Source organism: Passer montanus, unplaced genomic scaffold (assembly GCF_014805655.1).
Source record: "Passer montanus isolate IOZ18808 unplaced genomic scaffold, ASM1480565v1 scaffold89, whole genome shotgun sequence".
Taxonomy (NCBI): domain Eukaryota; kingdom Metazoa; phylum Chordata; class Aves; order Passeriformes; family Passeridae; genus Passer; species Passer montanus.
Genome location: NW_024374256.1, coordinates 1,099,325 through 1,127,180, shown reverse-complemented (window position 1 = coordinate 1,127,180; position 27,856 = coordinate 1,099,325). Strand labels below are relative to the sequence as shown.

Below are 27,856 nucleotides of genomic sequence, written 5' to 3'. Positions count from 1 at the left end.
ATCATGAGTTCCCTTTTCCCAGCCCTGGAAAGCGTCCAGCAGCAGCTTGGGGAGCTCATCCCAAATTTAGGCAGCTCAGGGCAGGAGGCTCTGTGGGGAGAAGGGCTGCTCCCCCCACTGCTCACCAGGCTCTGCATCCCCCTGAAATTAAGGTTGTCATTAATTACCTGGTGACTAACTCACCTCCAAGACTCTGATTACTTTCAAAGGTTGCCATCACGACCCCAGCTTGCTCAGTCACAGCTCTTGGCAGTCCTGGAAAAACACTAACCCAGATTAAAACCCTTTGGTACTGCCAGAGCTGCTGCACCTCATCGGAAAGCAGAGACAGCAAAGAAACCCATCTGAAACTCAGAACAAGAGCTCTGAAACCCAGGAATTCTGGGGCACCACAGCTGGTTATAATGTCAGAAATAACATCAATTCTGCCTTAAATCACATCAGCACTGAAAAAACCCTAAACCTGAAGGCCAAAAATGGAGAACATAATTCCTAGCAAGTTGTGTTGTGCAGTTCAGCCCATCACCCTGCAGTCCTGGATTGCACATGAAATGTTCAGAAATAAGAGAAAGATCTGCTTGGTAGTGAAAATATAATTTTATTTAACAATAGCTGCCAGCAGTATACTGGTATATCTGTAAAAGATGTTCCAGAAAGTGAAAGACATAAGCAAACTACAACAAATTGTATCAACTCTTCAAGTATTTCTGCAAACCATACTCCAATCCTTGATGTCCTGTCCCGGGAGTCTCCATCCCTCATCCTGCTCCCACCCCCTCCAGAAACCCAACTCAGAGTTGGTGGCAGAGGTTCTGAGGCAGATGGAGCATTTCTCACTTGGGTTACAGCCTTCTCCTGAAAAATATTCTCTGCATGGGTTCAGGTGGTTCTGAGTGGCAAAGGGAGAGCAGCAGAGTTGGCTGCACTTCACCACTTTTTGTTCTGCACCCAGATAGGCATCAGTGGGTTTGGCTCCAGCAGCTCCCATTTACTCCTGTCTGTGCTCCTTTGATACCAAATGCTAATTTGCTGCTTTAGCATAAAAATTTGATTACATCTCTCCCCTTATCACGGAGCTCTCGATCAGTTTGGACATGCCCAGTGTGGAGAAAACACTGATTTTATGGGAGAATGCAAAGCTCAGGGCTGGGGCTGCCTGGTGGGACACCCAGGGAAGGGATGGACAGGGAAGCTGTGGAGGGGCTGGAATTGTTCCCCAAGTCCCACACGCCTCTTGTTCCACAGGCAGCCTTTCCACAGCAAGGATCTCCCCAAGAAGGAAAGCTTTGTTAAGGGGAAAAAAAAATAAAAATGCACCCAAGGATAGTCTGTTCTCCCACACAAAAACAGGGTGCAGGTGATGGATTTTCCCCTTGTGTTCAGGAAATACACAAGTCACCTGTTTTAATGTGAATTTAAGCATATTTCAGCTTGAGAATAAAGTAAGTTATTCAGCATGCTAATACATGCAACCAACTTGCAAACTGGAATGCCTACTTGAAAGGGTAACTGCTGTTTTTAAATTGGAGAAGGGGCTAGAAGCAGCATTTTAAATTTAAACAGGGGGTAGATTAATTGCTGTTTGATGAAATTAAAAATGCATTTAAAGATCAGATTGTAAACAAGTTGACAGAAGTCAAGAATTTACATAGTTATGAAAGGGCTTTTTTAATTAGTGCGGAGCTGGTGATTGGGGCCAGATGAAAGTGCTGTGCCCACAGCAGACGCTGCTCTGCAGGGATCACCGAGGGAGCTGGAGCTGCTCCTCTGCACCAGCCTGCTGCTCCCTCCCGAGCCACGAGGGGCTGGGCAGCTCCTGCCACAACAAAACTGCAGCAGGAAGCCCAGAGACACCCAGGACAGCTGCCATGCCAAGCTGGTGCTGCTGGAATCCCACCTCGGAGGGAAAGGCTGCTCTGTGCTGAGATAAGGAGTGCACTGCCACAGACAGAGCTGGAGCTGTTTACAAGCTCCCAGACACAACCAAACCACTGAAGGGGAAGGGTTTGAAGGCTGCCTGAAGAGCAGAGGGGATGGATTATGTCAGAAGAAGCCTGAGCTGGTGTTGGAGGAGCTCCTGGCTGGGGGTGCTCTCTGCACTCCAGGGTTGTTCCCTGGCAAAGGGAGCACAGCCTGACTCCACAACCCCATCAACACAACTTCCAAGGGCCACCCTGATCTGGTTTTGAAAGGAGAGCTAAAATCTGCACAAAGACATGCCCACAATCACGTGCTTCCTACAGCTTTGTGAGCCCTGTGGTGGCCACGAGCACCAAGCCAAGGAGGGCTGGTTTGGGGATTTTTCACCCTATGTGTTGTTAAAATGCTGTTATCTAAATAAAAAAGTCATTCCTTTTTCTAGATGTCACGTTGTAGCAGAGACTGAAGCCCTGCAGAGGATTCTTATGGCTGAGGAACTTTATCCAGGAGGGGAACGTGACATTAGAGTAATTAATTAGAGACAGTAATTAACAAAGGGTCAAGGCTCTCCTAAGCAGGTCCCTCCCCAGGATTTCCCTCTGTGCCTAAAGGTTCCTGTAACAAATCAGAACAGGGGTTAAGTGTGTCTAAGAGAACTGCCTTTGAAAGAGATGTGACAGGATTGCTAAGTGCCTTTATACTGGAATTCCAGCTCTAGGAAGGCAAGGCACCACAATGTGGATCTGGCTCTCTACCTCTTCTATGTCCAACTAACTCCATGGTACATAAAGCAGCAAAAGCAGGATGCTTAGAAAAGTCAGGCTGCTTTCCAGAAAGCCAGTGCTTTACCAAAAAAAAAAAAAAAGAAAAAAAATTAGTGTATAAAAGTGTTTGTGTGAGCATTTCCACGTTATTGCAGAATGTTAAATATTCCAAGAACAACCTAGCAGGAATAGCACTTTCCAGCTTCTAAAATCAGTTAAATATAAAAGTATCTTTACAAAAAAAATAGGCATATAAGTCTAGCATTCTTTGGAGTTGTTTATGATGGTCTTTTAAAAATAACCTAGCAGTTTATTTCGTGCATCAAAACCATTAATTTTAAACAAGAAAACTATTCCCTGGTTTAGAAACATTTGAAAATTGCTTTTAAAAAAATTGTAGTGCTATTCCTCAGCGTTGCTGTAAAAAGATTTAAGTATAGTAGTGCAATGATTATAAGTATGCAAAACTGCAGTCCAGGTGCACAGAAACAAGTGGGATCAATTCAATGGAAAGGACTGGATTCCACCACCATTTCTTTACAAAATTCCCAGGTTTCCATTCTGGAAAAAAAACCCCTACTATCATTTAAGGCAAATGTTCTCTTTAAAGGTCACTTTAGCTTTCTTCAGGGAAGAAAGGGCATTAAAAATTCCCATTTCATGGCTCTCAGTCCATTTTGCATCACTAATCATTGCACTGCTATTCCCCACCCAGAGTTAGGACACTACAGTTTCCATGGATTTGGACTATGACAGAACAGATTTTTAAGTAAAAATCACCAAAAATACCTATACAAAACAAAAAGGCTCTTAACTACCAAAAAGAAAGCCACTTGCAATTCTTAAGGTGAACAGAGGGCAGCTTCCAACTCTGCTGTTTCCTGATGGAAAATCCTGACAATAAAATGTCTGCTGCAACTCAAAATTCATACAATGCAGGTGTTTAAATATCCTCAAGTTCTTGAAGATGCAATAAACATCAGCTCTGAGCTTTGAGCTTCCTGCCCCAGCTCTCAAGCCTGGATTCAAACTTCCCTGATGCTGAGGTCATTCAAATCCAAGGTTCACATTGAGTCCATTCTCAACCATTATCATGAATTCAAATCCAAGAGATTCTTTTAAAAATACAACAAAACAAACCAACAAAACATTGCCAAATATTTTGCAAATGGCTCTTTTGGACACTAAGTTCCCTTCTCTATGTAAATAGGATAGACAAGCAGGTACAGTTCAACGTGTCACAGGCATGACAGGTGTGTACAGATCTTCTGGAAAAGCAATAAATTCCAAAATACATAAATATTCCTTGTACCATACAGTGAGACAGGATCCTAAACCAATTGCTGGCCAAATCATGGACCAAATGTTTACAGAGCAAAGCAGCAGGGGCGAGCCCACCCCTCACACTGAGGAATCCAGAGGCACCCAGTGCCACAGGAGCACGAGTGCATCGATCACCTGCAAAGGCTGTGAGAGGAGGTCAGGAAAAACAAGCCTGTAATTAAGTCTGCAAACTTTAGGTAATTACTGTACCTGGTCTATCCACGTGACTTGGAGTAACTGGGAGTTCATGCAAAAACCAATTGCTATTGATATGAAAAGAGCAGTCTGTTAGAAGCATTGTTACGGGATATGCAGGACCTCATCCTTTGCAAGTGCTGCTTACTTGGTGAGTCTCTTGGCTACATCACTGTAAGCTATTTCAATCTCCTTGTCTCCAGGACAGGTGTTGGTGAACTCATCCCTGCTGTAAGCATTTGTCAGGTATCTCCAGATCCCTGTCATCTCCTTGGGAATCTCAAAGTTGCGGTATTTTTTGGCCACCACCTGGAAAAAAAAAATTACATTATGAATTTACAGCCTTCACTTAAAACACTTTTCCAGGCCTGGCCACTCTCTTGTGGAGTTAACTTCCAGCTTGGGCACTTGGGATGACTCCTGCAGCCTGCAGAGGCTGCTCCTGAGGGATGCCCTGGCTGCTCCTCCTCGCTCCCCCTGGGGCTGTCCTCAGCCAGGGAAATCCTCTGCACCTGCAGAAACTGAGCCTGTGGCTCCATCTGCAGTACCGAGCTGACACAGACCACTGCAGGCAGGGAGAACCAAACCACACTGATGTGGGCACATCTGCACTCCTGTGGCTGGCCCAGGCTGCCTCTTCCAAGATTCCAGCTTGGTTATTTACCCAATCCCTTTCTTTCCCACTGTGTCATTTACTTTTTCCTGGAGCAGTTTCTCTGCAGAAGTGAGCAGCCACCCACTTCAGCCATTACCTGCCCACCTGATCTTCACCCTCCTTGTCCTTGTGAGCTCTGCAGCTCCCTGAGAGCACGAGGTCAGTGCAGGGAAATGGGGTTTGGCTCTCTGCTGCCCAGCCTGCCCCCAGCTTCACACCTCTGCTCAGAGCCTTGTCAGTGACTCAAACCTTGCACAGATTCAGGTGCTGACAGTTCTCTTTCAAATATTGAAATCTTTGACATCAAATTTAAATAAGATTTTAATTCAGGTGCTAACAATGCAGTTAAGCTTACAGACAGCTGCAATTAGCTGGGCTGGGGAATGCCACAAACCACAGATATTTTCTGCTGCATTTTCCCTTGGTTTTACCTTGACAATGTGCAGTTTGGGCAGCAGGTTGCAGTCAGCCAAGGTCATCTCGTTGCCATCCAGGAACCTGCGGGTGGAGACGGTGACATCCTCCAGGCTGTTCTCATCGATCTCGTCAGGCAGGGGGGAGTTCAGGTACTCATCCAGCTTCTGCAGGGTTTTCAGGAGGCCACGCTCTAAGGCTGCACAGCAAGGCATGATTCAAAACAAATATTAAACTGAGACTGAATATTATGAAACTATTAAACAGAGCTGAAATACAAACCCCACATCCCCGTGCTACCCTGAAGGAGTTCTAACCCTTGGCCAGTTGTTGTGCCTCCGTGCTCACCAGAACACTGCAACTGGACCAGAATCTCTTTAAATATCCCACATACACAGGTTATTTAAAAGCTGGCTAATACAGGAGTTTGCACTAATTTAAAATACTGTAAGACTGCCCACAAGGGTTTATTTTTGGTTTAAAAAGTGGCTTATGTCAGTTCCTTAAGACTGCGCCTAACTGGCTTAAACTGATTAGAATTAAGCTATGCTGGGGTTTCTATACATTTAAACATAATCTGGTTAATGTCACATGCTCAGCAAACAGCCCTGACCAAGCAGAGCAGCCAGGCTGGTGCTGGAACACGCAGGGTTTGGAATGGAGCAGCAGGTTTATGGAATGCAGCAGCAGAGGGCAGCACACCCCATAAAATCCCAGTTTATTTCCCAACTGTTTACAAATATTTTGCATCTCTCCCTTTGAAATGCAGCAGAAAAGAGCCCTGATTCCCCGAGTTTGGTTTTACCTCTAAGTACTTTGAGGACAAAATTGATTTGTACTGAGCTACTTAAAGGCCCAGCTGTGAGTTCTTTACCATTTATTGATCCCTCTTGTGAAATCTCCTGTTTTCCCTCCACACAGAAAGGTTTTAATCCTTTAATGGCAGTGACACAAACTAAACTTAGCTCAGAACTCTGAGTGGGAGCCCTCAGTCCCAGAGGGGTGAAATAAGAGCAGCAGAAATTCAACCACTGGGGCATGACACAAACTCTGCCTGCAATTTGCTTCTGGATGTTGAAACATTTATCCTTCATTCAAGAGTTTTGAGTGGCTGTTGCACAGAGAAAATCCAGTGCCAGAGATATTTACAAACCATAGACACCTCACTGAAATTCTGACTGAAGTTCTCTTTCAAATGTTGAAATCTTTGACATGAAATTTAAATAAGATTTTAATTCATGAGACTCTAAGGTTTCCACCAACATGCAGCTAAACCTGTCAGGGAGACACTTCCCACACAGCTGCTCTGAAAACCAGCAGACAGTGAAAGAGGAGTGACTGTCCCCCCAGTGACCCACCTTCATTAGCTTCTGGTCTAGAGTTCTTGATAAAAGCAGAGAATTTGGCAAATATATCCATCCCAGCAGTGTTGGATTCTGGATGCTTTGGTGAGAGTTTCAGGTACCTGAAAAGCAGCAAGGAGCAGATCTCAGCACATTCAGCACAATGGTGCTCATTATCTGTTAACTAGCACAAAATGACATTTTGTTACTGATTTATCCTTCTCCAGACTGGCTCCTGAAGCACCACACACTGAGGTTTTTAAAGCCAGCACCTTCCAGAGGGACACCAAAGCACATTGCTGCTTTCTGGATGAGACACTTGGAACAAGCAGAGAGTCTGAGGAGCCCAGGGGCCCCAGAGCTCCCTCAGCCCAGTGCTGCCAGGGGGCACATCACTCATCTGTAAGCAAAATGCAGGGTTTTCCATTGCAATTAGCATCAGAGAATTAGGGACTCCACATCTTTTAACAAAAGCCTGAAGTTTTGCCATGCTGAAAAGACAAAACAGTTCAGTCTGTTAAAGGCAGTGTCTGGATCTGCCTGCCAGCTGAAGAGTAGGAAGCCAAGAGTCTGGAGAAAGTTTGAACACATGAAAACAAATTCTCACTACAGTTTAGGACTAAGCTTTGTGCAGCAGACTCATCTTCATTTGCATTATTTGGACACAAATGTGCCTGTCACCAAAACCAAGAGTTCGAAAGTGTAGAAAGGATGACTGGGGTATACAAAGGATAATTTTAAAATAATCTCACAGAGAAAACAGTTTTTGATCTGAAGATGAGGGAGCTGAGGGGAAGAAGGTATGACAAGCAAGAACTTGTCATAGTTTATTGATGCTGTCTTCAGTTTATTGATGCTGAAGAACATCTTCGTTGGGGCAGAAATCCCCGGTGTGAGGTGACAAACCATCAGGTTAACACTTACTTGGGTGGGGCCAGAACATCTTCCAGGAACTCTTCAATCTTGTTCACATCTGTCCTCACTTCCCCGTTGTATGTGATGAAGGGGGGGTGAGTGCCTGGAGCCAGGTTCTGAAGGTCTGCTGGTTTCCTGGGTGACATGCAAACCCATGGAGAGTAAGCAGGGGACAGCATTTCATTGCTATGACCACAAAAGCACTGCTGAGGTTTCCACATCCTCAGTTTTAAATTGTTTTCTTTCTAAAATGTGAGCTTACAACTAAACATTTTGAATACACTTGCTAACAATGAATTTAAAACAGTTAAAAACAATTTCCTCCTACCTCTGGCTGTGTTGATTCTCACCTCAGTACAATGTTGACTAGAAGAGGGATACCTGCACACACCTCATGCTCTCCCTCTTTCCCCAGCCCTACAGAGGAGTTTATATATAGCATAATCTGTGCTAATCCTGCCCCCTCACACAGAGCTGCTCTGCAGAGAAGAGCTCTGCTCCAGCCCAGTGTATAAAGCATTTATTACATGCTCAGGGGGGCTGGTTCCAGGCAGGCTGACAGATGCTTGAACATTGTGTTTATAATTATGCTTCAGTTGCCCCCAGTGAAAAAAGGTGTTTACAAACAAGAGCAGCACACCTGGGAGAGCAATCCCACATCAGGATTATTCAGGAGAGAAACAGCAAAAAGCTGAAATTTCAGCCATTTCCAGCTCTATTTCTAACTAACCTTTCCTGGCCACCACCTCCTGCTGGCCCAGCAACAACAAACACTGGCCCAGCTGAAAGCTCTGCCAAGGCAAAGCTGCCCCTTGGCTCCTGCTGGGACAAATCCAGCCTGGCCCTGACCCTGAGCTGGGACTGAGCCAGCTCCAGGCATGCAGGAGCTGCATTTACTGCAAACTGCAACTGCTCTTCAAGAAATGCTCCTGACACCAGCAGCCAGGGAAGCTGAGCTGGTGACAGCCACAGCCCAGGGCTGCAGGGCCTGACAGGGCAGCTGGACTCTAAGCTGAGCCCACGTTACAATCTAGCCTGTTTTCCATTTCTTACAAAAATAAGAAGCCCTGTCAGAATTTCATGTCCTGCCCACTGCTGCCCCTTTTATAGAGCCAAGGTGTGCTTGCTTGTAAGATTGAATGAGAAAAGTGATTTTCATACTTCACCCTGCTTTAAGCCAGGGGATAGAAACCTCATGAATACAAGAATTTAATTATTTTTAATTTTTAAGCTTCTGAGAAGTTATTTCTCACTAAGAGTTGCCACCACTCTCTCACTTTTAGGATTTAAAGTCTATCATTGGGTAATGCTTTAAGTAGCTTAACACTTCATTTAAATACAGCTTTGTAACTCCCAACAATTACAGGAAGTCATCGTGGCTCCCTTCCAGTTCCCCATGTTGGCCAGATAAAATTCCTCAAAAGGAATGTTATTTTAAAAACAAACAGGGGCAAGACCACAGGATCTGCAGGAATACTCTCAAAGGGAAGTTTTAACTCAGATTATTCCAAAGAACCACCCAAAAGGTTTTCCAAAGACCCAGAGTGCATCTCAGAGCACTTCATCCATCCACTCAGGCCACCTGCATCTTTCAAGAGCAAGAAAGCAGAGATGAAGATGCCACAGCCCAGCTCAGGGTTTCACTTGCAGTTTGCTGCTCCTGCCAGGAGATCCCAGCCCAGCCCCTGGAGCACAAGCAGACAGGAACAGCCTTAACAGCTCAGAGTACAAATTCCCTCAACAGCCAAACAAGGAGGCAATTACTGTAAGAGTGACGTTTTCCTTCAGAGATAAAGCTGGAGAGCTTAAAACAACAAACCAAACCCAAATAAAAACCCTTCTGTAACCACTCCAAATAATTCCAAGATGGTTTGTGCCTACCCCAAAGTTTACCAGGGGTTTTGGAGGCAGGGCCACATGAATTATCTGGCCATCAGTACCCTCAGAGTTAAGGTAAACATCTCACAGCTTTACCACAAGCCAGAAGAGCAATTAGCATGCAAATTATTTATTGTAGAGCAGACAAAACCCAGCCCCCAAATGTAACACATTTATAAATGACACAAATACTGCAATGAGGATCTGAAGAGTACATGGAAGAGTCAGCAGTAAAACCCCAGTTCCTCAGCAGTATTTCACACTGCTGAAGTTGGATTCACCTCTGGGTGGTCTTTAATATTTAATTTGAATATCCCATACCACTATAAGTTTTGCCTGTCAAAGGGACTGCAAAAACTCCAAATGAAGATGCTTCAAACAGGATCTCAGCACTCAGCTGAAGGCAAGCTGGCCCCGAGTGCTGCTCCAAGGCCAACAAATGGTTTGTGCAGTGCAGCTCTGCTCGGGCCCCCAGAACAAGGCAGAGCTCTGGGCACCCAAATGCTGCTGCCCAGAAGGGAAGAATGAAGCCTCTGTGTGCCCAAAGAGAGGGAAGAAATGCCTGCCTCCTTGCAGAGGGTGGGACTGCCCTGCTGCCTTGCCTGTGTGCACATTCTGTGTGCTGAGAGCAGAGCTGAGCCTTTGTTAGCACGGAGCAGCCTGGGGGAAGGCACTCAGCAGAGGCAGCTCAGACCTTCCTGTGTCCCAAGTCCCTCACTTGTGAACTTTTGTACCCAACCATGACCTTTTCAGGCTCACAAACAGACAGAGCTGGCCTTGCTGTTGTGCAGCACTGACGTTATGAGGCAGAGGAAAGCAAAGCCTTTTTTCTGGTTTTGGCCAACAAAATAAATTCCTTTTTTTTAAACAATTCCTGCTCTGCTCTTTGAGTTTGTGTCTAACAGGAACAAAGAGCAAAGGAGATAACTGGCTTGAGTAATGTGCTCACAAAAGCAGTTTCTTGTGACAATATTAAGGCACCACCTAAGGTCTGTTATCATTCTGGCAGTGATAACAAGGGGAAACAGCCCCATGTGACAGCAAACATTTCCTATGAAGCACTGGCTGCATGTGATGCTCTGCAAGCTACACTGCTCTGCCACTGGGTATTGAGCAGTCCACAGTTAAAGTTGTATTTAAGGACATCTAAATAAAGTCTAAAAGGAATTCAGTTTATATCAATATCTATTCCAAGCTGAATTAGCTTCAGTGATCCTTTGTTTCCTTGCCCAGAGAGCCCCTTCAGTGCACAACACAAAAGTGGTTTATCTGACCTATTCCCCTGCAGATCTTTCATTTTGCACTTATTTTGTGTTTTCCCCCCTCCTCAACAGGAAAAAAAAACCTGAAAGAAAGCTTTCCTTGTGTAAGGAAGGTCAACTTTAAACATCTGCAACCAATTTATAGGCTAAAAGTTAGTCTTACATCCCATTCCCCCATCCAATTAACTCCAAGTTGCCAAGGGGACACAAAATAAAGCCAATTCATCAGGAATATCTGGCATTTTAATGATCTCTAAACTGGTTCAGCAGTAAAAAGCCTTTCAAACCTAAAATATCTCTGTCCACCTCCTCCTCCTGCCCAGCCCAGGAACTGCAATAGGTTAAACAACCCCATCATTAAAGGAAAAGGAAATCCCAACCTAGCAAGAGCCCACCAGCACCAGTCCTGCTCCTGCTTTGCACAAGCCACAGGCAGGGCTCAGGAAGATGTGACACGTTTGGTTTATGGGCTGGCAGCACCAGTGTTTGCAGGGAAATCCCACAGTGGCCAGAAAAGCTCTTTGAGCAGCTCCAAATGCAGCCAGAGCTGACAAAAGCTGCTTTCTGCCCCTCACCACACATGGAAGCCTTTAACACTCCCCTCCAGCACTGAAGCAGCAACTCCAGTGATTTTTAAAACCCAAACAAGTCACCTCCCTCAAAAAAATCCCAAGAGGTTAAATCCAGCAGGGTGATTTCCCCCTTCTTTGTAGGATTTAGTGCAGAACACTGTGTTTCTCTTGGCTTTATTCCTGAAATTCAGGTTTGGAGGCACTGGCAGCCTCCCCTCTGCAGAGCTGTGACCAACAGAGTTTTCCATCAGTGCTGGGAAAACATGACTTCACACCCAAAGCAAACACAAGGCCCCTGCTGAATTTAGCACTTTCATAAAAAAGAATGCCCAGCCTGAGGAAATTCAGACTCCTGCATTCACTGCTCACTGGTTTCAGCCACCAAGGTACTCATTTCATAGAGGAGCAGCTGCAGTTTAGGTGACAGCATCATGACTTACCTGGCTGACACTGAACAAAGACACAATATTCTACATTTTATTCCTACCCATTTCACTTGGATTTACCTCATGGGCAGGAATTTTCATTATTATTGCACAATAACCAAAGTGATCTTAGAAACTTGAAGAAAAGGAGGAGGCTGCACATTGTTTGTGACAATGATCCATCACTGGACATTTGACCAGAGGCTGGCTGACTAAAAATGTCCATCTGTCCCCACTTAGGGCATCTTGATGTGAAGTCAGGAAAGGAAGAGTCAATATGCAGTTACAAAAGACTTTGTGTGAGTTTCACAGAAGAGCATCACGGAACAAATTCAAGAGAACTTACCATTATTTTTGGTTAAACATCAATGAATGCACCATTTACATCCAGGTTGGCACAGTCAATCATTAGGACAGATTTTAATTTCACAAAACCAGCCTGTGAGCCATAAAAGCTCTGGCCAAAGCTTTGTTCCACCAAGGCTGCTGAACTCTTGCTGGCCCAATAAATGAAGCATTTCTTACCTCTTCAGGTCCACTGTTGTGACACTGAACACGACTCCCTTGAGCCACAGGATCATGAAGAGCCTCTGGGAGAAGGGGCAGTTTCCTATGCTCTCACCATCACTGCCAGCCTGCAGGGCAGAACAGAGCATGAACGTGGGCAGGGCTGTGCCCCTGCAACAGCTGCAGTGGAACACACACTCACTACAACTGAAATTGCCACATTTGGCAAGTTTTTACTTGTCGTGTCCTCTGGCTGCTCAGAAAATGTACAGAGCAATATTTCAGTGATCTGTGGCACTGCCAGTGCTGCAGTGCCCTTGGCAGTGTCACAGATCCTCCTAGCAGCCACACCTTCTGATGGCAGCTTTCCAGTGTCAGTGCTGCTCTTTGCTCTTTTTTATCCTTTTTGTTTCTTCTCCAAGGCATGGTGATTAATTGCAGTCATCTCCCCAGCTCAGTGCCTCTATCTCTGCCTGTGCAGTGCTCCAGGGAGCCAGGAACTGACCACTGATTGTGCTGCAGGTGTTGTGAGGAAAGACAGAGCTGTGAGTACATAGAGACTTCACTGACAATTAAATAATATCCCAAAGCCACTTTTTATAGGCAATTTATCAATCAGTCTTTGTCCCAGCACAACAAAGGCCCATTGGAAAGCAGCAGTGAGCTCCCAGTGATAGCACCCATCTCATCATCGCTGACAATGAAGGATGCATTGCTGAGTTGGAAAATTTTAGTTTTTACTGGGCTAAAATGAGGCCCTGGAAACCTGTGTTATAAAATTCAGTCCTCTGACAACTGGTTCAGTACTTCAAGCAGCCAAAGATGTCAGATTATCCTGACATGTACTTTATATCAGATGAGTTTCAATGGATTTTGCTTATTATTGTTATTATTAGAGTCCTTCCAAGAGCCATTTTCATCCATGCAATTCTCAAAGCCTGGCCAATTCTTTCATCATCACAGTGAGGAGAATTCAGAAAGACTTTGAAAGTTAAGAAGAGTAACAGCAGGATTTTCAGAGGCCAGGAAAAGAGAAAGCTTTCAGTGAAACTGTCTTAAATTCAGAAAGCTGTTTTGGGTTTTGTAAAGCCATGGGGCCTTTGCAGATAAAGCTGGGTCTCCTTAACAGCTGTTGAGGATTTTTAAATTAATGACTGTTCCTACAGCCAATGGACTCATTCCTGCAAGTGCCCCTCCTGTCAGAGCTTCCCAAGACCTGGTTGTAGATACAGCCAGTTTTCTTCATACCTTTATTAGTGTCATTAACGAAGACGTGGCAGAGAAAGGAAGTTGTTATTCTGCCAGAAATTACAAATTGCCTGCTTTATCTTTGGATAGTAAAGTCAAACGTGCAGCAGATTATTGTTAATGGATTGTCTCAAATTCTGTCATGTGTCTGCTCAGCAGACTGGATTCTAGAAGCATCTAGCAAAAGGATAATGTGTTAATATTTAACCCATCACTGTCCCTGCAGACAGCAGGCTGGATTTCAGCAACTCCCCCTCCCTGTGTTTACACTGGAACTGACATTTCCTACAGCTAAATTATAGATTTACAGTCATCTGCTTTTTCTGCTGCCACGTGTCAGGTCTGATCTACCTTTGGAAAAAAGGGACTGAAAAACACAACACTGCAGCCCATCTAAGGAAAACACAGATTTTGTACTACCCAGGGTAATTCATGCTTTGAAGCAGAAATAATTCTTGAACTCAGAACTGATCTGAGTCCTCAAAACCTGTGTTACACTGCAGTAACAGCACAGGCTGAAATCCCCGTCCCATTAAACTTTACCTGGCCCACTGGAATCCAAGCCAAAGCTACTTTAAAATCATAGAACTGCACAAAAAGTTGTTTAAAATTTCAGGCTGACCTGTGGCTTTCATTAAAGTCCATCCTCCTAAGCCAAAATCAAAGTGACCAAAAAAGGTCAAATGCATTTACTGATCCTGAAACTTTCCTTCTCTCCCAACACAAGGGCAACATTCAGAGTGAACGACCAAGCAGCAGCATCTGCTTCAGTTTAGGACAGGCTTTTTGGGTTATGTGAGTCAGAGGAGGGGATTAGAGCCCAGCAACTCTCAGTGCTGTGAACCCTGATGCACTCAGAGCCCAGCAGCCCAAAGGGAGCCCAGACTGTCCTGTCTGCAAACGTTTGTCCCATTTCTGCTCCAAAAAGTCCCAAGTTATTCTGAGCACATACTGCAGAAGGAATGCACTCAGAACGCCAAGAAACTTTGGCTGCAGTGCTCTGGAGCCAAGGAATTCTGCTGTGTGTGTGTTTGCCCGAGAGGCCCCTCCTCAGGAGCAGCCAGCTCTGGACCCCTCAGGCCATGGCTCTGCCCAGAGGGTCCCCACTGAGCTGGCTGCTCCTGCAGGAATCACTCCTGGCTCTGGTTTCCTCTGCCACAAGAGCTGTGCTGGCTGTAAGCTCTCAACCTTGCATATTAGAAGAATACTCTGAAATCTGACATGATTTGACATGCAGGGGTTAATAACAGAATAATTGTTGTTGTCATTGCCTTGTCTTTGAATTCAGGCCATAAAATTCCAGGATCTCTTCAGTGTCTAATCCTCGTCACCATCAGGGGAAAGCAAATATTAAATGTTGACTTCTTTGTACTAACAGGTTATTTGTTATTTAACAAGGTTATAGACATTCTATACCAAGAAGCTCTGGGGTTTTATTTCAAATTCTTTTGAAAACTGTTCTAAAAATCTTTATGACCAGTAATATTGGTAATATTACTAATGCCAGACTGCCTGCAATTAGGGCTAATTTCCAATTCTACCATTGCACACCAGGGATATGTATTCAAAAACCTCACCATGTATCTAATTTCACTGAATTTCAGGTTTTCAATTGTAGGGGTTAGGATCAGGCAGAGGAAAAGTGCCACACCTTCCACACAATGAGGAAAATGGGATTTCTCACTTGTGTGTTCCCTCTACAAACTGAACTGAATTCAAAAAACCTCTGAGAAGGTGGCAAAAAGGACCTTGTTCATTGTAAGGCGTGGCACAGGGAGAGCAGAGCACACAAAAACAAATAAAGCTATTTTTAAAGAAACATTAAATAAGAAAGGAAGTTCAAACAAGAATGGGAGAGTTCCAGGGCAGTAACACAGCTCAGCTGCTCATTGAGAAGCCAGCCTGGTTTATCACAGCCACACTGCAATCCTGGCAACTCCCAGTGCCCAGCCCATGCAGGATGCAGCCCTTGGGAAAGGGAAAAAACCCAAAATCTGCTTATCCCAGTGTCTGCAGGAGCGAGCTGAGCTGGGAAGCCACCTCCTCCCTTTCTCTTCCCCTGAGCAGTGATTTCATTCAAATGAGAGCGTCCAAAAAAACAAAACCCCGGAGAGCAGAAGTAATCAAACATCTGTTTGAGTGGCTGAACAAGCTAAGGGGAGGGAAAAAATCCATTTCAATTGTGAAATGTTTGTCTTTACAGCTGCATAAAAATTAACCTGACTCCTGACACGAGAGCCTGAGTGGATTTACCTTAGCAAGGGAGTGCTGAAGTTTGTTGCAAGACCAACAAAAAGCCAGACAAGCAAAGAAACATTAAAGGGCACAAAACCTTTCTTATACAGCACTGATGTGAGAATTCCAGAATCCTTGGTCCCAAAGATTTCTGCAAAATTGTTTCAAATATGAATCAGTTAAAAGGAGCCCACTACAAGTTTCCCAAGTTAGATCAAATAACTGCAGAAAAAGAATGAAGTCAAAGTGCATCTGATGAGCAGTGTGACACAGCTCAGTCTCTGCCTGCAAAAACAGAACAAAAGGAAAGGGCAGAACGCCAGAAGACCTTTTCTTAATTTACCCAAAACTCTCAAGGGAATTTCTCCCAGATGTGACGTCTTTACCAGAAGTGGTAAAAGAAGTTTGGATGAAGAGGGATAGAGACATTTCAGAAGCATCTCACAGAATACTTTTCACCAGACAATGACTGGAGCCATGTGACAATCCCCACTCCCCCGAGTGGGAAAGCTGCACTCTGCAAAGTCTAGAAGAATCATTTTCCAGCCAATAAACAGACTGGGGGGAAATGAAAATGAAAGGGAGGGTATGTTCAAATTCTGAACTCAGTAATCTTGAAATATGTCGTGAGTTCTAACAATGAAAACCAAACCTGCTGAGAAAGGTGCATGAGCAACCCAGCATGATGCAAAGCCATTGCCTCAAACCAGCAGATAACAATCAATCTTGCATGCTTAATGAGCAGTAAGCTCATTCCAAAACTGAGCAATTAATAATAATCCTTTAAGGATTACTGTTTTGAAAGGAAATGGTTTAAGGTGAACTAACAGAGGCATTCAAGTGAAAAACCTGCAGCAGCTCCAAGGTCTGAGATAAAGGAGCAGAGGATACAGAAAGGAGTGGTTTGATGTTCCACACATGAAAAGGCTCTGCCTGTATCAGCCCAAATCCCTGGACCTTTATCTTGCCAAGCTGAACAGGCAGAACTGTGGTGCTGACTGAGGGTGTTCCAGATAAGAGGTGAGGAATTGCAGCCGTGCAAGGAGTGACAGCAATCGATGTCACAAATGCTCCCCACAGTGCCATTGCTGCAACTGCTCCCCGTGCTCCGGCAGGGCTGGCTGAGCTCGGGGATGCTCTGGGCTCACACCCACCCTGCAAACCCAAGCAGGCCTTAAAGGCTCCCAGGGGCTCAAGTATTGATGGATATTGATGCTCTCCTCTGATTCAACGAGCAAAACAAGCGAGGAGGCAGTGAGGTGCAGGGCTGGAAAAGCTTATCTGCAGTAGGGCTCCACTCCTTGCCACCCTCCCCGAGCTGCAGTTTGAGAAGGGAGTTGGTTTGTTTTTAGGGGAGGAACAGGTCAGGGAGCAAGGCAGAGTCCAGCCCTGACTAAATCCGGTTCAACCAGATTTAATCTGAGGGCTGAGTGACAGGGACACTTCCTCCTGTCACCTCTGGCTCTCCAGGACAGGGCACAGCTGGAGCCACGACCTCCAAGGCAAGGCTTTTCCTTGTGCCACATGAACAGAGCACTGCAACACAGGGCTGGCACAAAAAGGGGGCTGAGAGCCCCGAGAACTTCCCTGCCACCAGCAACAAAAGCAGGAAAGGTGGGAATCGGGGAGAAAAACCAACAGCACATCCTGCAGAGGGTTCAGGACATCAGAAGGGCCTTTTGAAGGTGAATTTTTAATTTGGTAACACTGTGTGAAGGTAAACTCTCAAGTCACAACCACCACACCCTGCCCAAATTTAGCTCTACTGAACAACTTAGGCCATCACTGCTACTTTAAATAGCCATTCCTTTGAGAAAAACATAGGAAAATGGAAAACAGAAGCATCAGGTCAGTGCTGACACCTGGAATTCTCTAAGATAATTAGTCTAAGATAATTAGTGTACATTTGCTATATGTTGACTGACATTAACACACCCAGAGCAAAACCATCCTGAGTTACCACTGCCTCTCATGACCCTTATCACCATTAGTAACCAACCCAAGTTCCACTTGAGCTGAAATTCCTTTAAACTCAAAAACTACTTCAAAATAATTCACTCGAGTGCCTGTGTTTACCTGAGATGTGGCTCTTTCAGCAGGGGAAGGAATGTTTGCCAGCCCATCCAACTGCCCCTTCAGTCATTACCTCTCTGATAAGTCCCCTCTGTGTCACACAGCACACTGGCACAGCCACTGACCATTTTGGGATGATGCTATTTTTAGTGCTGTGATGCTGCTCCCAAAAATTCATTAGCAGACTTGTCCTGCACACTTTCCTGCAGCTCCTGCTCATCACTGCCCAGTTCTCACTGAACAGCTTTTGGAAGATGCTGTGGGATCCTCCTGGTGTAGGGAAGAAAATTCACAATTCAGCAGAATTTAATTAAGTGCTTCTAGTCCTTTGGAGAACAGGAATTATTCCATGCTCATCCTTTGGGAGAATCAGATGGAGAGTCCCCAAACCTGCTCTAAATACAAATCACCATTTTCTTCAGTGAAGAAATGAGCTTAATGACAGGAACATAAAACTCTGGGTTTATTGTGGACAGGCTCAGGACACTTCCTGGGCTGGCACAGGAAAATCCAATTACTCACTAATGGCACAGGCCTGGCATCTCTGCTGTGGCAATGCCTTGAACAGAGAGCTGGTGTTGAACCAACCCCACAGGATCAGCAGGGCCACGCTGACTGCAGTGTGCTGGGCAACATCTTGACACAATCTTGCAATTTGCTGGTAGGGAACTGCTGGCAGACAATTAACTCTGCAGCACTGAGGGTTTCTCTTACACCGCCTGAAAGTTGCCTTTGGGTCTCCAGCACACAAACCTAGAGCAGGAATTGTTCATGACAGTGATTCTCTCTTCCTGGACTTATTAAATTTGCTCAAGTACAGTGTGTGCCTTGGCTACAGCCCAAGAGTCCCATTTGCAAACCTCCCCCACCAAATCATGAAGCACCAAAGTGAGAGGAAAGAACAGCAAACGCTGTCACTGGGGCTCAGAAGAACCCAGTCAAAGCTGTATCTGTGACATTTCAGAGTTCTTCAAATAAACCTCAGACTGTGCCTCACTTCCGTGGGACAGGAAAAGAGAGCTGTGTTTGTGGTATTTATAACCCGTTTAGAGAGATGAGCCAGGGGCTGGGCAGATGAGCAGAGAGAACAAGCAAGGGCTGCTGCAGCCTCACCCTGGGCTGCTCCTCCTCCTCCTCCTCCAGGTCATCCCAGCCCAGCTGACTTGGGCAGAACCCTCCCGGGAGCAGCAAAAGCCAGAGTTCGATGTCAAACCCCAGCCCAGAAGGCACAGCTGGGGGCTCAGAGCCTGGCACGAGGCAGGATGTGCAGCCAGGGCACTGCCCCAGCCCGGGCTGGGAGCAGCAGGGCCCTCAGAGGGGCAGGAGGACACAAACTGCCCGGTCCTCAGCGCAGCCCTGGGCCTGCTCCCCGTCAGCACCAGCACACGTGCAGAGGATCTGGGGGGGAAAAACATTATCTGGGACCAGAAATGGGCTGGAGTTTCTATTTCAGTGAAGGGACTGGGGGAGGCCTGCTGTCTGTCCAACACAAGCACAGCTAAAAGGCCCCTCCTGACTGAGTTCCTGCTCCCCTGGGAGGTGGGACCCGAGCTCCTCCTCTGGGACCTGTCCTGATCTCCCCGAGCTCCACAACGCCGTGTCTCACCTCATGCAGCTCCCTGAAAGGCCACAGAACCCTCCTTAGGCCTGCTTTGATTTTATTTTTAGATAAAACCATATAAAAAAAGCTATTTCCTTTATTTCAGAAAAGCAGCTCTCCAAAGGCCAGAGCCAAAATAGTAAAGCTCCAAGAGAGCCAAAAAACCTCTGAGCTGGCCCAGTAGCACTGGCTGATCCCATTAGCTCTTCTCGGGAAAATATACAGATATGACTTCACTCCTGGATTACACTCCTATATTTAGTTTATACCTAATATGGAGATTCAGTGGGGAGAACTCAGTCATTTCCTTTCCTCGGCGAAGTTCCTTGCCCTTTGTCTGGCCAACAATACAAGGAATAAGTCTGAACTCCAAGAGAATTCCCACACAAAGATGTTTGTAATTAACAGCACTTTAGATTGTGTTTTTCACTTGAGCAGAAGTAAAGACCCTAAAAATCCAGATTGTGCCACACATGTATTTGACCTGAATTAAAAACCCCAAACTACTCTAAGCAAGTTTAAAAATTAACTGTTACCTTTTTTTTTTAGGGAAAAAAATATTCTAAATAAAGGATTTAAAGCTCCTGAAGTCAAACCTGTATTGAAACTCCTGTGAAGACAACATAACAATTTTGGGTTTGGGTGTTTTTACTGTTGAAATATGCACAAACTCTTAATACCACAAGGGAGCACCTAGCATCTATTTTAAGACTAAAACTATATTATTCTACACTGAAGAAAATGCAGGGAAAAAAAACCAAAACCAAACCTGATTAGGACAATAAGCTGTTTGTTATGGCTTATTTACCAAGAACTTTGAAGATAAAAATCAAATTAGATGGATAACAAATACAGATGTAAACTATTTTTCCATGAACCATCAATTTGCAACCAGCCACCACCTTAATTAAATTTTGTTGTCTTAGACAAACCGAGTGGCTCCCCTGGCAGACAAAAACCACCTTGTTTTCCCCCACACTGTCCAGTTCAGGCTTTACAGAGCTGCACTGCTCAGTTCACTGGGAAAAGAGAACATCTACCAAAACAAGGCAACAAATCCAATTACTGCCAAGTACAGTTATCCAGCCCTAAAAGTCGTTCTTGTGGATTTTTAAGGGGTATGTCCAGCCTGGCCAGAAGCTGGGATTGGTGCAGGCACTGTTACAAAAGCTTGCAGGCCTTGTGTTTGTCACATCACAAGAAATGTTTCATTTAAACACAATCTGAACACACACTGGTGAGAAAATAACAGTCCAGGGCTCTTTTTTTTTTGTCCCTTTGAGCTAATGAACACTTTAAAAAAATCAAACGTTTGAGTCCAACAGTCACTTCCCAGAGTATACAGCTTACTGTTTAGCTTGGAGTTCAAGGAATTCCCCAATTAGATTCTTCCACAGATTCCTGGAAGGGACAACTCAGCCTTTAAAAATCCACATCCAGAGAACCAACTGCTCTCCCACTCCAGGACAGACAGGCTTCTCCTCGAATGAAGACCTCTGTCCTTGGCCAAGATGAGGTCAGGATAGCCATGGAAGGAGCAGACAGTGCCATGAGTCACTGCAGGCTGCGAGGGGATGATCACCAACTTCTCATCGTGCTGATCCTGTCCCAGGGCCTCCCACCCACTCCCTAAGTTGATGTAAGGGTTTCTCACATCTCCTTATTTCTCAACAATCAAGCATCTTCACGGCCACACAAAGCTCTCTCTAAAGAGGATCTCACTCTCTTTACCCATTTCCACAGGAATGCTGGTGCTCAGTGCCCTTCCCTGCTTGGTGAACTCACTCAGTCACAGACTGACACACACACATCAGGACAAGCCCTGGATCCTCAGAGTTCCTTTCTCCCTGACTTTCAGCAGCCTCCAGGCCTAAAGTTTGCCCCACAACGTGTGCTCTGACACACAGACTTCTCCTTCCTCTTCAAGCCCTCAATGCACACCCTGAGAAATCCCAGCTGGGAAAACGGAGGACAGACTTTGCTTTTGGAGCAGGCTCTGTGCTGCAGGAATGTGTCCGTGGCATGTGTCCCACGGAGGGAGTGACTCACAAGCACCACCACAGAGCCCAGCCCTCAGCCTGGGAAGGGCCACCAGCTGAAATCTGGGAATCCACAGAGTTTTTAGAACCCTCTGAGGGGAAAAGAGGAAAAGTGCTTGAGTGTTAAGACACATTTCAGCTGCAAAGCCAAACAGAAGTTCTCCTGACAATCAGAGCTGTCTGATGTTAATCATTGGGAAGGGGAGAAGGGATGCCAGGGAATACAACCATTACTCAGAAGCAATTCCTGACTGAAGGAAAGCTAACTCATCTGGAAATGAGTTAACCCTCTGGAAATTATTGCCAGAAGGTTTTAAGCTTACTTACCAATGATTTGGAAAAAAAAAATTACACTTGAGACCATCTCTGTACTTTTAAACAACTCTGCACCAAGAGCACCAGTTCCTGCATCAGCAGCCAGACTCAGATGAAAAAGCTGAGGATGTTTCTGGCTGTGAGGACTTCCCCAGGCAGAATTTAAAGGAATTACAGTTTGCTGGCCAGAGAAGGAAAAGGCCTGATTTATACCCACTGAGCACAGGATATAACTGAAGGGTTACACCTCGTTTACAAAGGGCTCCTTTACAACACTCCCGAGAAACAACCCTCACATGACATTCTGCTGTCCACACCAAACACACATCACAGACAGGCTGAGGAGGCTCTCAGCTGCTGAGGTTACATCAAACCCTCCAAGGATCATCTGGTGCATAAGGAGGAGACTTATCTAATAAGATTATCAAGCAATAACCCTGCCAAGACTATCTCTGAGAAGCAGCACTGCATGTCTCCAGTCCTGTTATTTCCTGGTACTGGTGTGCCTTGAAATCATACAGCTACTTTGTGGGTGAACAAAAAAATAAAAACTGATGACAAAGAAGCTCAAGGATGGTTTGTTATAAACCAAGGTACAGAGCTACAGGGCTGCAGAGTGGCACAGCACAGCTTACATAAGGGAATGAGCACAGGGTGAGACAAAGGCAGACCTGAATCCACACAAATCCATCCCGTGGAGCTGCTGCTGGAGATGCTCACATCCCCTTCCTGCCCCAGCCCTGCACTGAACAAAACAGACCCCAAGACAAACAGGTCACCTGCCAAATCTCTGTTTGGTTCAGATACACAAAACCAGAGCTGCTACAGTCACTGTGAGGTATCTATTAAATGTGAAATCACAGCTTTTTCTTTTGTACTGACAGACAACTCAGAGGTAAACAGATAGTAGACTCTATCTGATTTTCAACACAGGTGCCCCATTTCGCAATGACATCTTATTTGAGAGCTGCCAGAAACCCAAGGTCTGATTAATTAGCAAGTACACACACGTTACCCAGTGGAGAGGGAGACCTTCCTCACTGGCTCCCTACATCTGCTCCAACCCGTGCCATGCCAGCAGAGATACACAACTCTGAATTTCTTGTTTGTGGAGTCTGGTGTTTGTTTCCCTTAACGCTGAACTTGTTGACCCTCTGTGTCTTCACCTCGGTATGAGCAGAGGATGCAATCACTGAGCACCCTCCAGAACGCCCAGGGCTGAGCTTTCAGCAGCTCCATCCTCACACACTCCCTTGCAGGAGCTGCACAGGCAGTTTTGTAACTGTTCTGTGATTTCCACAGGTGACTGGGCCTATTTGACCAAGTCACCTCAGCACGTTTTTTATTTACAATAAAATTCCACACACCACCAACTAAAGCACAGCTATTATTCCAAGTCTGAGCTGCACTCCAATCCCAGAGCTCAAGTTTCTCCAAGCACATTCACCACAATGCAGCCTTCACTGCTCTGAAATGCCACTAGGGCACAGAAAAATATTCCTGTTAGACAATGGAAGCCTCCCTCGTTAATAAAACATGGAACAGACGAGGAAACTAAATGAAATCAGATACATGATGGGTTTTGTCCTAATCAGCTCTCAAGAGAAAAGACTCGGAAAATATTTACACTTGGTTAAGAGACCACAGGCAGCCCCCGGCTCTGGAATGAAAGAAGTGCTGGAACTGACAACATTGTGACACCGAGAAACAGAATCACCACTGTAACAGATTTTCTTACCTAAGTACCCTAATCCTGCATGGAGTTCTCACAGACCAAGAAAATACAAGTTACAGCAGATTGATACATCGTCTGGTGGGGAAAATCGTCACCATGTGCTGGTGACAACGCCGGGACAGGGTCACTGCCAGCTGAGCTCCTCCGTGCCCATCCTATTTGTTACTGACCACAACTGAACGAGGCTCAAACCCCGCAGTGTGGGCACACAGCCAGCCCCTTTCTCCTGCTTCACGGGTTTGTTTCTCAAGCTTTAATCCCTACCTTTGTTTCATCTCGGCTCTGGCTGCTACGATCCTTTGTGCTCAGGTCATGCAGTCACCGCCCCTGGGCCGGGCGTTGGGCTCCAGCTTGGGCCAGAACTTTTTCCACGACCTCTGCCTGAAGAGCTTCCCTGGCTAACAGGGCACAGGTAGAGCCCAGACACTTGAAAAGTGATTATCTGCTTGGAGAAACTCCCAGTAACTTCCGATTTTATTTTTCTAGATTGTACCTACAACCACGTGGAAAAGCTGCAAGTGAGAGTCCCATTCACAGAGGAAAAAATAATTACTAAAATCCAAATTTAGTGCTCCTTTAGACGGACGCTGTTGGTTCTCTTCAATAAACACATTCTGCTAGCAATTTGTGAAGGGAGCATCTAAATGAGTCAGAAAAAGATTTTATTTGCCTTACAAAAAAGCTGTCCTGATAATCCTCAACAGCTTCAATAAAGTGTGGGCCAGGCAGCAACACCCAGTGAAAAAACTGTATTGGTCTGTCTGCTGGGCTGGGGGTTGTCCTTTATCTGAAGGATTTCATAGGAAATAACCTTCACCTGAAGATTGTGAAGGCAGGCAATAATAACCTCTTATTTTAACCTGAACTTTATCCTTAGGGCAGACAGTGCTCAGCATGCAGCAGTCATCCATAACAATGATGAAAAAAGTTTTCTTGAGGAAAAAATCCTCACTGAAACCCAAAATTTAGCCTTTTTAAACCCATGCCAATAAAGAAATTTCATCCGAAAATGACAGAAAAATTCCCTGATTTCCCCCTTTCATATAATCTCACAGCTTTATTGGTCCAATTCTGATTTAATCAGAATGAACACATCTCTCTCAGAACTATTTTTACAGCTTCTTCCCTGCCACTCCTCATGCATGAAATATTCTCTTTAAACACACCCACAAAGCTGATTTCCCTCTGCCCCCAAATCATTCTGCCATCAATCACTGCTCAAATTTCTTTAAAAATAAGAAAAATCAGCTGATGAACTTTAGGACAGATGAAGATAAACGTGTATTTTATATTAAAGATACACTGCTATAAATAATTCCAAGTAATCTGTAACTTCATTGCTGCAGTTGTAAGTTCTAACCTCTACACTAAGAGCCTAAATACTCTGACCAAAATCAGGTCTGGAATTCTCCACTGCAATGCTCTCCCTGGGGTCCCATTACTGCCTCTTGATACTACTATTAGCAAGCATGAAAAGAGGGAAAATTCAACACTTTTAGAAAGTATCATTTAAGAAAAAAAAAAGATATTTAATAACTTATTTCCAAAACTCTAGCTGGAAATTTTCATGTTTGTCATGGTTGCTTTTATACAAAACAATTCCCAAGTTCCCAGATGAAGAGATCTCTGATTTTCTCACTGCAATTGGAAGAAACTTTAAATACTTTTCTGCAGAGGCTTTCGTTAAAGGACGTTTAAGCAGAGAAAGAGAAGATTGCACGGAGTAAATGGTGTTACTTTTGATATGAAGTAAAAGTAAGATGCTGCATCACCAGAGCCCCGGAGGATGCAAAATATTGCATCATACAGCAATAAATGAATGCAAAACATGTGGAGATACCATATGGTATCTTAGCCAGATAAGGGCAGTACAACATGCCCATTCTTCTAGTTTGGATAAAAACCTGGTGTTACTTTACATATTCACTTAAAAACTAGACTTTTTGGGGCGGGGAGCGAGGAGTAACTCGTGGTTTTGCTGCTTTTTTGCCGCCTTCCTGCGCTTGGCCGGGCACACAATGCCGAGCGAGGGCGATCCTTTGTGGCGCTCGGCTCTTCCCCCGTGCCAGCGCTGCCGCCCCGCACCCGCGGCACCCTTTGCTCCGGGCGGAGAATCTTCCAGCAAAACGCATCCGGGACGCACTTTTTCCCCCCACCAAAAAAAAAAGTGACTCTGCTTGCGGTCCGCCGGCGCTATCGCCCGCTCCATCTGCGCGCTCTGACTCACCGCGGCTCCCGCACTCCCCTCCCGGGCGCCGGGCACACGCCCTCGGCTCCGCTTTTGTGCCCGCACCGCGCCGGGAGCCGCCCCGAGCGGAGCCCCCCGTGCCCGCGGGGTGTTCGGGGAGGAGCTCCGAGGGGCTCCCCACGCCGTGCCGGGCGGGGAGCGGGCTCCGCGCGGAGGGGCCCGAGGGAGCCGGGAGGGGACGCGGGAGCCGGGAAGGGACGTGGGAGCCGGGAGGGGGCTCGGGAGCCGGGAGGGGGCTCGGGAGCCGGGAGGGGACGTGGGAGCCGGGAGGGGACGCGGAGCCGGGAGGGGGCTCGGAGCCTGAGGGGACGCGGAGCCCCCCGGGCGGGAAAGCTGAGGGAGGGGGCGGGGGGAGCGCCCAACGGTCGCGGCGCGCGCGCGCCCGGCGCCCAGACGGGACGAGACTCCCCCGCCCCACCTCCCCTCCCCTCTCCTCTCTCCCCCGGCCGTACCTTGACGAAGAGCTCGATGACGGGCTCCTTGTCGCCTTCCTTCAGCCCGTTGACCGGCACGGACAGCGCCATTGCTCTCGCCGCTGCAGCCCCGAACCGCGCCTCGCCCGCCGCTGCCACAGCCGGGACGGCGACGCCGCTCCGCTCCCCTCACCCGCCCTGCGCGCGACTGAGAGCGGCCCCGCCCCGCGCCTGGAGCCCGCCGGGGCCGCGCGGGATGGGCGGGGCCTCGTCAAGGGGCGGGACAATAATTGAGGGGGCATCGCGGAGGGGGCGTGGCCTCCCTGAGGGGACAATGCTGGGCAGCGCTGGGGGCGTGGCCTCTGTGAGGGGGCGTGGCCGCCGTGAGGGGACAGTGCTGAGGGGCAGCTCCGGCCATGGCGGTCGCGGAGTCCCCTCAGGGACGGGGGGGACACCTCCGTGTCAGCCATGGGCTCCCCGGGCGTGGGACACCGCCCGCGGCTGATGTCATGTTCGGTGACAACGGCTGGGAGCGGCCTTGGCGGGGCCAAGCCCTGTGGCAGCTGCCAGTCCCGGGGTATGTGTCCCCCCGCCATCGGCTCAGCCTGCCTCACCCTCAAGTGAAAAACTTAAAATCTAAAAACGTCCCCCTCATAAACCCACCACACCAGAGCATCATGAACAGCTCCTTTTCTGTTCGTGGCAGGGGGAAAAATCCATCCCGTGAGGCAGATGAGTGTCCAGCCTAATTCTCCCCTCACTATTAAGGTCAGGGACTGAGGAGCCGGACAACAAAAAGTGCGGGAGAAGTGGGTGAAACACCGGGAAGAGAGCAAACCGCACTTTTCCCCAGCCTTTCCAGCGGAACAGCAGAGCCACGATCACATTTTCTCCACACAACAGAGCGGCTTTGACGCCCGGCGCCTCCCGCCCTTGCTCCCAGTCCTGGCTTTCCTTTTGGAAACCCAGACTATTTTAAATAGTCTGAGTGGAGCTGCACCTGAGCGTCTGGCAGAGCCGTTCCCAGGGCAGGCCGGGGCTGGGGCAGCCCCCGAGGTGGCACGGAGTGACTTCAATGCCGTCTGTGACCCGGGATGAGCCTCCCTGTAATTTGTAATTTGTACCCAAATGCAGCCCGGCCTGGCTCCACATGGGATGGATACCAACGGAGCGCTCGCTGCTAATAACAAAACCTCCCCTCTCTCCAGGCGTTTGCTGCCCTCGGCTCTGCATAACCGGATGTCTTTACGCAAATATCAGCTTTGAATGCCCTTGAATTCATCTGGAGCAGGAAAAACTGCTGCGAGCCCCTCTCCGGAGCTGCCAGGGCTGGGCCGCCGATGTGACAAAGTCCTTTTCATTCCCGTTCCTGCAGCTTCTGGACAGCCCCAGCTCCCCGGGAGCCAGTGGAATATCTGTCTCTGCTTGGTTTAGAGTCCAAGGAATCTCGCTGATTCATGGGGTGGGACAGCCTGGCCTGGAAATTGCTGTGGCACTGGAACCAAACTGATGTGGGGCTGTGCAGTCCAGCCCTAGCCAGGAACCTCCCTTGGTAATTACCCGTTAATTAATTGCAGCTTGTACCATGAAGGACACCGTCCCACCGTTGCTGTTGTTGTTGGAACGTGGATTCCAACAGAAGGGAAGAAATTTCCCTTAAATGGGGTCGTTCCAGAGATTCCACAAGCATCTGTCTTAGGCTTTGCATTCATTTTTTTGCATGACAGAGTAAGAAATTTGCACCAGCTGGGGCCAAATGTGGATTCTGGGACTGGTT

At 46.8% G+C, this 27,856-nt stretch overlaps 1 protein-coding gene across 1 annotated transcript; it reads right to left on the bottom strand.

The window, feature by feature from the left end:
• Positions 1 to 578: 578 nt before the first annotated feature.
• Positions 579 to 26,305, bottom strand: CLIC4 (chloride intracellular channel 4). The gene is made up of 6 exons (XM_039733611.1): positions 26,119 to 26,305; positions 12,192 to 12,301; positions 7,539 to 7,664; positions 6,630 to 6,736; positions 5,289 to 5,470; positions 579 to 4,511 (listed from the first exon to the last, which is right to left on the bottom strand). Exons 1-6 carry the CDS (start codon positions 26,188 to 26,190, stop codon positions 4,347 to 4,349), a joined length of 762 nt encoding a protein of 253 aa, XP_039589545.1. The 5' UTR covers positions 26,191 to 26,305; the 3' UTR covers positions 579 to 4,346.
• Between the last annotated feature and the right edge of the window lie 1,551 nt (positions 26,306 to 27,856).

What these genes read in the sequence shown, in the direction of transcription:
- CLIC4 (XM_039733611.1), bottom strand. Translation starts at nt 26,190, where the DNA reads ATGGCGCTGTCCGTGCCGGTCAACGGGCTGAAGGAAGGCGACAAGGAG. An exon ending in ACAACAGTGGACCTGAAGAG is followed by an intron (nt 7,665 to 12,191) that starts GTAAGAAATGCT and finishes CATGTCACCCAG; the next exon opens with GAAACCAGCAGACCTTCAGA. An exon ending in CCAAACTGCACATTGTCAAG is followed by an intron (nt 4,512 to 5,288) that starts GTAAAACCAAGG and finishes TTTTTTTTCCAG; the next exon opens with GTGGTGGCCAAAAAATACCG.